General features: G+C 33.9%; 1 protein-coding gene across 1 annotated transcript; it reads right to left on the bottom strand.

Moving 5' to 3' along the window:
• Positions 1-1,286: 1,286 nt before the first annotated feature.
• Positions 1,287-11,723, bottom strand: LOC129227793 (adult-specific rigid cuticular protein 15.7-like). The gene is made up of 4 exons (XM_054862402.1): positions 11,570-11,723; positions 5,987-6,109; positions 3,354-3,688; positions 1,287-1,523 (listed from the first exon to the last, which is right to left on the bottom strand). Exons 1-4 carry the CDS (start codon positions 11,576-11,578, stop codon positions 1,394-1,396), a joined length of 597 nt encoding a protein of 198 aa, XP_054718377.1. The 5' UTR covers positions 11,579-11,723; the 3' UTR covers positions 1,287-1,393.
• Positions 11,724-12,971: the final 1,248 nt, after the last annotated feature.

Raw genomic sequence — 12,971 nt, 5'->3', positions numbered from 1 at the left:
TTACTGCGGTCTTGTTATCATGTAACGTATTGTGATTGGTTGATTAGTGGCATGATTGATACTTTAGATGTACATTTTATCCTTCCACAGCTTACATTTCGTGATAGTATAATTAGAGCTTCAACATTATTATATTTTTCTGTTCAGTTAAGGTAGGGGTTCTTAAATGGTGGGTCGCGACCCCCAGGGGGATCGCGGAACGTGGAAGAAAAGTTTAAAGAAAATTAATTTATTGCTGTGTTTTTCGTACTTCGTGCAATGATAGAACTTCAAGAAGCGCAAAGTCAATAACTGTCATAAAACTACTGCAAGATTATAAAAACTGTTAGATCTGCTACTCTCTCTTATTGTAAAATAATTCAAGAGATAAAAAATCATGTTTATTTTGTTAGTTACTTTTGTTTCTAAGGATAAAACTTAACCATTTGTGAAGTTTTTAGATATTGTTGTGGGGTTAACACAGAGATAAAATTTACTTACTTACTAGTTAATACTTACTAGTTAGTCTAAAAAAGGGGTCGCAATGTCTGAAAGTTTGAGAACCCCTGAGTTAAAGGAATAAAATGTCTTTTTTTTTTTTTTTTTTTAAAATGCTTGTTACTGACTTTAATGTAGCATTTTTATATATATTTTTTCAAAATGACTCAGCTTATTGTAATGTTCGGAAACACTCTTCAACGACATAGTTTAAAATTAAAAAAAAAAAAAAAAAAAAAACCTGGATGCTCATCATAATAATTTTTTTTCCTTCCTTTTTTTTTTTTTTTGCAAAATGTACAAACTTGCACTAGTCTCTCCTATAAGTTATAAGTGTTTTAGCTTGAATTAGAAAGGGTTTCCTTAAATAGAATCATCGAGTAGTTCTTTTTTACCTTTGCTTTCTGTATTTTCTTTTCTTTGATCGTCCGCTCGAAACAAGTAACATCTAAAAATAACCGAATAAAAAGGAATTTAATTAAATATTTTCCTAGCTAAATATCGGACTTTTTCTGCCTCACAGTTTTAATGTAATTGTATTTTCAGTAAATAATTAGAACATAATTTATCTGTTAAAAACTATTTCAGGGTTTATTCTAAAATGTCAACTTTCCGAGAAAATATTATAGTACGCAATCTCTCCCCCACACCCTTTTGTTTTGATCTTATCCACAACGTGACCTTGTATGCGGGTGACCTTATATCAAGACATCACTGTACTTCACATTATAATCCTTTCGCTGTTGATAAATTTGTTTCCCCTTTATAACGCAGTCAAATACAAGAAATACAACATTTTTTACTGCTGATAAACGTTTATTGATTCTAATTACGATACAGTTATAATAGGTGAATTTCTAAATCATCATCCCTGATGGTGTTACAACAAAAAATATGTCGAAATGCTGATTCCATTTTAATAATATCTAACTGGATAGGAAGTGTAATATGGGCTGTGGTATCCACTGTACAAGTCTTGAGAATAAGTGATTGGTCTGTAATAGGTAGGAACAGCACTGTATGTTAAGGAAGCTGGAGAAACCACTCTGCAAAACACACAGAAATTAAATTTAGGAGCATAAAAGGACATAATAATATACTATACATTGTTACAATGACACACTCTTATAGTAATATCCGATTCGAACTTGACGCAGTTTATTATGAGCTACACTTCAAGTCAGACGTATTGATATAATTTCGATCTTCGCAATTAATATAATGATAAATCAACGGTTGAGGGTTGAAATTGTTTACTTATTGCGAAAAATATGTGTTATTTTCATCGGTTTTTCTTTTTTTAACTATCGAGCTCTGTAAAGTGAACCTAGGTAGCACACGTAACGTGAAAACGTTTTTAAATGATTGTTACAAGGTTGAACATCTTTTTACATGTTTGCGAAACGAAGTGCGCCACCAGGGAAAATGTCATGTACAGTTGACGTAGAAGCTGATCGTGGAAATGTCAGGCGTGCTAATTCCTCAAACTCCAATGGCGCAACTCTTACCCAAATATCAACCACAAAGGAACGAGAACCTGTCCCTGAAATGAAATATTGTCCTTGAAAATAACTCCTAAAATTTCAATGGTTCAGTTGGCGCCATACCCCCGTCCCTACTACAAAAGATTTGTCGGATGTCTTTTCATCCATATGTTCATTACTTTTTGCATTGAAAAAGGCGTTCCTTGTAACGCCGAAACACGTGTCGGCAGTAATCTGTAATTTGTGCTTTTTTGACATTGTTATTTCTTACTTTATGATGTCTGAGATTTTCAGTAAACACTAAAATCTTCCAAACTCAGGTGATTTTTGCATTGCTCGGAGAATACACAGACAGAAAATCGGAAATTCAGACTAAACTTGGACAAATACGCTGCTTTCTAAAATCTTGTTAAGATATAAATAAAATTATATATATTTTTTATTTTATTGCGATAAGGAGCGATTACACTAGAGCTATGAAATTTTGCAATTACGGCACTTCCTACTTTTACTTTTTTCTGTATGAAAGGTTTATTATATTTTATCTAAGGCACAAAAATGTTCGTAATCACTTTAGTTTTGAGAAAAAAGTTTTAAAACCAACATAAGTAAACTTGACCATTTTGGTCAGTTACTGGCATTGATAGCATTTTAGACGACCAGTACTTGACCACCACCTAATTCCAACAAAAATAGTCAGTTAATAAATGAAAGTTCTTCAATTTGCTTAGAACAAACATGGAGCATATCTCAGTAAATGAACTTGCAGAATTAAATTTATCCTCCAGAAATAATATTAAGCATTTCATCTCATGCCAGCACTCACTAGTAAGAAAAATAACTTTCATGAATATTTCTAGATGGCTTTGTAAGTGAACCGTCCTCCGTCCTAACCTCCATTCAAAACTTTAGTTAAATCTATAAATAATAATATAATTTTGTAGAATGCTAGAAATGCTTTTAGGAATGTCTATTTATTTATTCTTTGTTTTTTGCGCTCGAGTGGTCAATTACTGGCTGGTTTTCAATTACTGCGAATCACCCTATTATTATTGTGACAAATAGCTATCGTTTTAAAATCTTAACTCTACGACTCTGATTCTGACTCCGTAGAGCTGGCAAAGTTGCGAACTATGAGGTTAAATGACCGACTCTAACTCTTGGAATTTTAAAGCCTTCGACTCACGACTTCGATTCCTAAAACTCAAAATCAGCAAACTCCGACTTTCTAGCCCTGGTTTTGGGGCATTTTTTTAAACCGAAAAACTCTCTCTAGATCCACTATTTATGTCCGAATATTACTCTTACGACCCCCCCCCCCTTTCAATAATTTCTTCCTCCAAAACCAAGAGTTGGATCCGCCCTCAATCAATATACATGAGTAATTATTACCTTCTTGCGACTGGAACCGAATATACAGGAGCTACGACTTTGGGTGCAACTGCCACCGGTATCGGTTCCGGTGCAGCGTAGGACTGAACGGATACATCAGCCGGATCTTGGTTGGCAGTTCCCGGTTCATTCGTTTTCACGTTTGCATGGAATCCGGTTTCATCGGCATAGTAGTCCACCACACGGACGCGACCGTCGGCATCGGTCACGGTATAAGATCCGGTCACACGTCCGTTGCCGTCAGAAGACTCTTGCCTTGAACTGCTACCTCCGATGGCGGGTGCTTCATAGCCGAAACTGTACGGTTTTGGAGCTTCTTTAACAACGACTGGTGCCTACGAAAGATAAAATGTTTGGTCAAGGACTTAGTATGCATAATTAGGCAATTTCCCCCAATTTCATATATAAAACAATTCTTTTTCATGGCAAATCTCTTACCAGCAGGAACCCAAAAGGTGGGTCAAGGGGTTTATGTTCATGATCTCTTTGAAACGGTCAAAGAGTCTAAAACTGCAAATTCAGTTTTTCAGTTCCGGAATAGAGCTCTAGACTCTTTATCTTCGGCTTAATATATTTCTGCCTTTTTCCATTGATGTGGTACTGGATCCAGCATTATACCGGAACCGGTGTTTGATTATTCAGTATGATCCCAGTTTCTAAGTATGAAACTTAAACCAATATGGAGCCGGTATTATAGCAAAATCAGCTGGACACAGTTACAAATAAGATGTGGCCTGGAGAAAAAACACAGTTGCGAATCACAGTTCTTCAAGCTATATGCAGGTCCAGGTCCCACATTTCAGGAGGTGTGAAAATCAAATGCTCCCCTTGTGTTTGAAAAATATACTCCGTCTACCCCAAATTAGTTTCCACATTGGAGTACTTTTGCACTGATTATTGATTCTGATGATTTTATGACTTCGTTTAAAAATTTTCAGATATTTCAGGAGGCTATGTCATCCATTAACAACATTTACTTACCAAGTTAACTTCTAAAATCAAATCAGTTCAAAAATTTCAGGGTTTGCACACTCTTAAGCCACGACCCATTTGTAAAGACTTTACCACCTGTATGCCAGAGAGATCAGTTTGCTTTCTAATGAACCCGCAATTTATTAACTAGAAGATAGTTTTATGCTATTACTGGTGGAAGAGTCCTTACAAGATGGAACGTAGCTTAAGAGTGGGAGAATTCTGGATTTTTTAAACTGATTTAAGAAGGAAACTGGGAAGGGAATGTTTTGGTACTGATTTAAGAAGGGAATGCTTGGAAAGTAAATGTTGTTAATTGATAGCATAGCACACAGACATTTCTAAAAAATGTTCAGAACCCCCCCCCCCTCTCCATAAAATCATTATTTTTGATATTTTATACAAAAGGATTCAAACATGACAACGGATTTGGGACAAAATTTACAGCGTAAATGTAGCGAGTAATTTGGAAAGGAGGGACCAATGCATTTATGTATTTGTTTTATAGTTTTTCAATATGATGTAAATTGAGTATATTTGAGTATATACGCTTTTAATATGGAAAAGCTTGAAATGCCGGGCCTGAAGCAATATTATTTTTAACATGTAAGAAGTTCCGCCAAGAATTTCTTACATCTTCCTTTCTTTCAGTTCCAAGTGAACTAAAAAAAAAAAAAACCCTGGGAAACGCCATTTTCAAAAAGTGGTGGGTGATGGGGGAAATCGGTAGTTCGAATGTTCTGTTCGTTTCAAAATTAAATACTTGATTAAAAATAATGCCTAGAGCATTTATTTTATTTTTATTATCATTTTTTTTCTTGGGGCGGGAGGGGGGATTCACAGCTTCAATCAGTGGATAACCTTGTATACACTTTTAGGAATTTTCAAAAGTTTTTAACTCTTTATTTTTCCACAAAAAGTATTAAGATGATGTTGCTCTTTTGCATTAAAATCAAGTCTGTTGTATTAATATGCTACTTTTGAATATCCTGGCGGAATAAATAATGTAATAATACAAGTATTTATTTAGAATAGCTTTTAACATTATTCTACCGTTCCCTGTATGACATATTTCCATAGCTGCGCGTAAAACATTTTTCACATCTAACCAGGAAACCATACGATAATGTAGTAATGAAAAACAAAAAGGTAGAAATTGAAAAAACATAATAAAATATGTTCCTGGATGCATTAGTTATTTGCCCTCGTGTCCCCTTTAACGAAATATAAGGTTTTCGATTCTGCCGAAATTTTGAGAAAAGTCGCCAAATTTAATGAGTTTCGGTGAGTAACGGGGAGACATCCTTCACGCGATTTGCAGATTTATGTCCTGCCACATGAAGATAGTGAAACCGCCAGATACTTTCAACTTCTCGCCAAACTTTAAATTAAGCGCTTTTCTTAAAAATTTGGCAGACTTTTTAGACCTTATATCTCGATAACAGGAGCACATTATTCTGGAATAATGAAATTAGACCTTATATCAATTGAACGGGAGCACACTAATCTAAGCAAGAAATTTTTGTGCCAAAAATGTCTCAATATGCTCTTTCGATTGCTGCCTATTTCAACATTTTTCATTATGACACTAATCGTGTAGTTCCCTGGTAAGCACAAACGCTTGCGATAGAAAAGTAAAAAAAGAAAATTAATCTACTGACTGAATATGATATAGGAACAACTGCTGGCTGCACGTAAACTGAGGCTGGACGGCTATAAATTGCTGGTTTGTAAATATAGGGAGTCCCACACACTGCTGTGATGGCAACAGCTAGGAGTAGCTTCTATTGAAAGAGAAAGGGAAAAAATCAAGTAGGCAATGTAGATTAATTGATATATTACTCATATTTTTAACAATATATAACTGATGTATCAATATCTTTTCTTTGATGTCCGAGTTTTGCTTGGAGCGACTGATTTTTTTAAAATTTGCACCAGTACATTCGGAGGATATTTTTTAAGGGCGCAGAAGTTTAAAACTGATGTCTAAAAGTGTGTACTGCACCTGTCTCGTCAACTCGATTTAAAAAGTTGCAATTTAAAAAGAACTGAAAAATATGCTCACTTTTTAGCCCTAATAATTTGTATTTAAAAATATATACAAGTGTTAAGAAACATTGGTCCAATATGAACCATACGTGACGGCAGAATCACACAATCACTTCCTTTGATGCAATTCCGAATAAATAAATAAATAAATAAATAAATCGACTAGAAGAACTAGATAGCCTAGATTTTTCTAGGTTTTTACTGAATGTCCTCTCATTCACAAGCTAACTATTTTGCATTGAAAATGGGGTGCCTTCAAACCCCGAAACACATGTCTGTAGTAATCTATAAGATTGTGCCACAAAAAGTTTATTTCCTTTTACATCTCTGCGCAAAAGGTATTTATTTATTAATTAGAAAAACATTTTGTCTATTGCGGCAAAACCTATCCAAATCTCCGAAACTCCACAAAACATTTGCCAAAACATATTGCAGAATTTAACTGTGTTACGACATGGATGATGTTCTGCCGATGTTTATGACTGTATAAAGACTTCAAGGTAATTGTATATAACAAACATTCAACCATAACTAACATAATAATGAAAACAAAGCGGGGGTAGGCCCACTTCCAGACCATTCCTGAGCCGAATCGTTAAAAATGTAGATCCGCAGATACGGATACGATTACGGATCATTAATGTCTGATTCCGCAAATACAGATGCGGATACGAACTTTAACTTTTTTACTCAGTTTAATAGTTAAATAGTGACGACGATCATGAGGAATCTGGAAATTAAATCAGATACGAAAGCTGATTTGCTCACAGAATATGGATGAGGAAAAAATCATCAAGATCAATCGAAGTATTGGCAGATTATTTGTTAAGAAATTATTAGTCTCAGTCATTTTGCTCACATATATTTCTCGTCACCAGGAATGTTTTATGTTCTTAATCGGGGGGGGGGGGTAATAGATTATTTCTTTCTTTGATAGACATCGTAATAGAAGCAATAGACATTGCAATAGACCAGCGTTTCTCAATCTGTGATCTTTGGACCATAGGTTCGGACCACTAGTGGTCCACGAGTAATTTTCATGTGGCCCACTAACAGCTACCAGCTAGTGAAAATTAATCTTTGACCTGGGGGCGAAATTAGATCGCATGCACTTTTGGAATCATCTCATTTTACCTTATATAACTGTTGTAAAAATATTCTTTCTGGTTCGTTTACAACTCGGAAGGGTACCAAGTGGTCCTTAGTCAGGGTTGGCAGGTTTCTGCCGAGGCGGTAAAAACCACTGGTAGAAACCGGTTAAAACCGGCATGGCAAAAACCCCTTTCTGCCACATTTATGGCAGAAACTGGCAGAAACTCAAAAAATGACATAAATGCAATTCCTGTCATACAATAGAAAATGTACAAGAAAAATAATTAAATATTAACCCAAATATAATTTATTTACACCAATATCACCATTCAAAATCAAATTTTACATTGTTTTCACACTGCAGCAGCCTGTAACAAAATAAAAGTTTTGATGCTGTTTCTAAACCTATACAATTTCTCAATTTGTTGTGCACAAAGGAGAAATTTGAGAAGATTCTTTCAATCCCAGCAGAACTAGCTGGCATTATCATCAAAGAACAAGCAAGATTCACAAAACTTTCATCTATAGCACATTTTTTCAAATTGTACCACCATGCGGTAGCTGGCGTAGTTGTTATAACTTGATTGGAAAAATAGGTTTCGGGAAAAGGGACCAATTTTTTTTTAAAGCTATGGTATAAGGTACATAATTAGGGTTAATATTTGTGAGTAAAGTTCGGGCACTTTCTTCTTGATTACATGATGAATTTACTCCCAAATACTTTGGATGGAGCATATAGGCTAGTAAATGGTTATCAGTAACTGCTTGATTAAATCTGTGCATCACTTCCTTCTCAAAAGCACACATAAGAGCGTCTTTTGTTAAATGAATCCAAACATCGCAAGCATCTGCAATTGAGCAGTTCTCTTTTTGAACTGAATCCAGAGCAATTCTAACAGGTTTTATCTTCAGCAGCAAGTGTTTAACTTCTTTGTGAATCATCTGATTATTTATAATCTGAACAATACCTTTGTCATGAATATCATCTTCATATTCTTCTAGTATTTGTAAATAATGTATGCGATTCTTCATAAACGACTCTAAGCAGTCCACCTGGCTATTCCACCGTGTTTCACAAGGTGTATGTGGTTTCACTGCTTTTGGGTACTCCTTTAGCCAAGCTCCTTGCCTGTGATGGTTTCTGAAATATTTCTGGACTGAAACCATATGTTTAATAAGAGAATCTGGTGTGATATCCAGTCCAAGAAGATTTAAGTAATGAGCTGAACACCCATAAGTTGTAACAGATGGCATTTCTTCTTCAATAATCTTCCTCATTAACTGCATCTTGTGTTCATTATCAGTTACTAAAGATAATACTTTGCAGTCATATTTCGTTGTTTCAAGCTCTATTATTGCATTTTTCGCTAAATCAGCACAGTAAGTTGCAGCAGCAGGAGCTCTTTGAGAATAGTTTTATTCAGTTATATTAAGTGTAAAATGACAAGTTCCTGAATTTTAGAGTTTAATGAAATAAAAAAAATCTGTATTTATTTAAATATTTGATATATTACACTTTATATCTTGAATGCAAACAAAATAATTATAAACAAACTGAAAAATTTGTTACTTGCAACATTACAAGTCTAAAATTTCTAACGCATAGCAATTTTAACTATGATACATTTTACTTTGCTTTGGAAATGTCAGTCTTGTTATTTAACATATTTTTACACTAATTATTAAATAACTATTATATTAAGTTTTTGAAATGACGAAATGGAGTTATATTTTTTATTTTACTTAATTGCCTGTCATTAAGTAATTACTACAGCTATTAAAAACGTTTTCTAGTTTTTGCCAGTTTCTACCAGTTTCTGCCGGTTTTTACCGGTTATAACCAGTTTCTGCCACTGGCAGGGCAAAAACCAGTTTCTGCCGGCAAAAAGCCAACCCTGTCCTTAGTAGTGAAAAAGTTGAGAACTACTGCTATAGACTACAATAGACATCGTAATAGACGCAATAGGCATCGTTATAGACTATAACCGACATCGTAACAAGCAGCTATCAAGTTAAACTTCTTTGAAGCACAATTTGCCGTTATTTAATTTCAATTTTGACGCATAATGGTTTTTTAGTAAGTTCGTGAAAATATGATTATTTTATCTAATGCCAACACTTAACGTATTAATTAGAGCAATTTTATTTTCATTACAGCATCACGAAGATTTAAGTTTTGATCTCATTAAAAGCATAATTTAATTAATACTTATAATTTCTAGAAAATTCTGATAATTTTGATGATAGTTAGTAGTATTTTATTGCTATCTATATTTAGAATTTCAAAGACTTAATAAAATTTAATAATAAAAAGATCAATTCAACATGTACCAAAAAATTACTGATGCTCTCTCTGCTACGGGTATGCAAATCTTTTTTCCCCTCAAATGTCCGCGGATTTGGATAAAAATATCCGACGCATCACTATTAAGAGGTAAAAAACACGGATAAGGATTCTATTAGTTGTTCTCGCTATTATTAAAGGGGACGCAAATCACATAAAAAATATTCGTATTTAAAAATCGAAAACAAAACAATGTTTTACAAATACCTGTTATTTCAATAGCTTTCCAAACCTTTGCTGCAAATCATATTAATCGAAAGGCCACAACGTTTATACATAAAAATCCTAAGATTACCATATTTTCTTTTACTATAAATGCACGTGGTTGAAAAAAAAAAAAAAAAAAACCAACCATGCTATGAGTATTTTCCGGTTCAAAAATATTTTTGATGCTTTGTTAGTTGTAAAATATATGCATAAGTACAGTTAGTTATAAAATATATGCATAAACATAACATAATATATAAATAACTAGATAAAAATGATCACGAAATTAACAAAAAATGAAATCAACAATTAAAATTAACATAAATAAATATAAGTTTTTAATGAATGCTAATAAAGACTGCTGCTTAATGTTTTCAAATAACATTAACAGCAAATGACTATTTTAATTTTTCGTCAACAAGATTTACATAATATGCTGTTATTTTTTTTTTTTTTTTTTTTTTTTTTTGTCATTTATAAAGTGATGATCAGTAATGTAATGAGTACAAACGTATATAAAACAGGGCTCGACACATTGCTAACTTAAATAAAATGTTTCTAGTGAAAGCAAAACTTGTTTTGAGGAATTGAACGCAGTATAATTCTAACTTTCAGCTTCAACGTTTCATAGTAAATTACTGATATCAAACTGTAAATGAAGGATTACGAATTTAGATTTTTATGTTTATTAATGCAGAAAATTAAAGAAAAAAGACAGTTTAGAAAATTCCAGTTCACTTCACAGTTGTTCAGTTGGCGACAAATAGATTTTCTGTAAAAAACCGGTTTTAAAATTCCAAAATAACAATAATAATTGAATTGTTTTTAATAATAGTAAGCAACTACATTGCAATAGGTAACATTAGTTAGTTAACTCCAATTTATAAAGGAAGAAAAAAACTTGGAACAAATTAAGAGCCTAATCTCAGAATTTATGAGAGTTGAAAATAATTTGGTAAATTATAAATGTGTTGAGACTACTTGATTACAAGCTATCAAGTTTGAGTACTTTCTTAATGAAGGAGCCCAGTGCGCTCCGATGAGAACTTCAAAGTGAACTTCCAAAAATTCTCTTATTTGGCAAATTTTGTCTGACAACTCCGCAAAATTTTGAGTTCCATTCGGCAAAATTATGATCATTTGAGGCAGCGAGAACCAAAGGGATGAAAGTGGACATTTTCAAGTTAGGAGTAAAACGAGTTTGAAGATAAAGTTCTCGGTAGGCTTTCATAGATTTTTTTTTAATCATTATGTATAGCAGCACCTACCAGAGCTACTAGTTCCATCTCCGGCCCCAAGGCAGAGGAGAGTTTCAGCTACTATTTGTACTGGTTATCTCCAAATTTTTAATTTTGTCACTTTCAACCTTTTGTTTTTCAGTGCCTCATTTGGCAAAACTTAGAATTCCATCCGGCAAATTGAGAATTTCCGCCCTCCCAAAAATTTTGTCTCAAAAATTGAGTCCCCGGATTCACCTTCGAAAATCAGTCCCTGCGACGAATAACATAAAACAGAATGTGGAAAAAGTATTAATATTATAAAACAAACTTACTCGGAACATGTTCAAGTTAAAGTTAAAGTTTTGCAAACAGAAGCAGTTAACTTCGCTACTGAACTAACTCTTGTTATTTTAATCACTCGACCACCCTTTATATATTCGTACCTGCTCTATATTCAAACTCGGTGACCATTCGCTATCTATGATTTTGACACATGCAGTCGAATTCAAAACGAACCCAGCTCGTGGCCTTGACATGCCACTGATATTATGGAACTCACTGTTTGTTAAAAATAAAGACAAGGGTAATAAAGAAAGTTGTCGCTGACATGCGACAAAGAGCCTTATCTTGTGTCTTCGTTATTATTCGAACTTCTTTGGGTCCATTCGGCCCACCCTTTCTCGACCTCGATCTAGTAGGTGGGCAAGGCTATGCGCGGGATGGTCTTATATTGTAGAAGACCTGGGCGAGATGGAGAGAGATTTATAATTGTTGGGAATTACCCAGGCAGAGAAAGTATTTGTAGCCTTTTTATTTTATAGTCCCAATTGTATCATTTGTCTTGCGGCTTGAAGTACCAAGCCTAGCGAAGAATGATGTGATAACTTTTGGCTCTCCGACTACTTAGCACCAGGGCGAAAAGGTGAGAGCAGGGGGAGATACAAGGGCAGGGTCAGGGGATCATAATTCTCTCCGTCAACCGTCAATAGTATCCGTCCACATTGTATTCATACATAAAATGTAAATAATTTAATTGTTTTTTCAATTCAATAATGATTTTTTGGAGGTAAATATTTGAAATGCTTCTTCTTTTCATTGCTTATGAAATAAATTTGTCACGTTTATGCCCAATTAGGAGTCTAGCAATTCATTAAAATTTAAAATAACTCACCGAATAAATAAAAAAAAACATTAAATGGCATTAAAAGTTCCACTAAAATGTCAAATGAATCCACCAACTCCCTAATTTATCGCCATTGTCACCAAGCGGACACGTTCATTAGCAACGTATCTAAGCGTTTAAAAATAACAAATAGCGTTTAAAGAAAATATAATTCTGATTAAATTTGAAGGATCTGCGTCCTTCGGAAAAATACGAGTTCTTTATATTTCTGCAGAACAAATTAAGATTTTGTCTCAGGGCCATTCCATGTGATGGAAAGGGACATTTGGAGTAATTCTGCTAGTACAGAGGTTCCCTAACTTCAGGTCTCCGCGAATCCCCTCCGGAAAAATTACAAACTTCGTGGACCCCCCCCCCCCCTCCGGTACGAGAAAAAAAAAAGTAATTTGACATAGTTAAATCTATTTTTTTTTCTAATATATTTTTATGCTTTTTTCCTTAAAACTTATTTTTTTATTGTTCTGTACTTTTTTCAGTGCTCCTGTCTGGTTTTCATTTTTCACATTATTATTTTGAGTTATGGAAGTAAAATTCTATTTGAAATTCAGTTG

The sequence above is a fragment of the Uloborus diversus genome, chromosome 8 (assembly GCF_026930045.1).
Source record: "Uloborus diversus isolate 005 chromosome 8, Udiv.v.3.1, whole genome shotgun sequence".
NCBI classification, from domain to species: domain Eukaryota; kingdom Metazoa; phylum Arthropoda; class Arachnida; order Araneae; family Uloboridae; genus Uloborus; species Uloborus diversus.
Note: the sequence above shows the minus strand (reverse complement) of the source record. Positions and strands in the feature narration are given on the sequence as shown.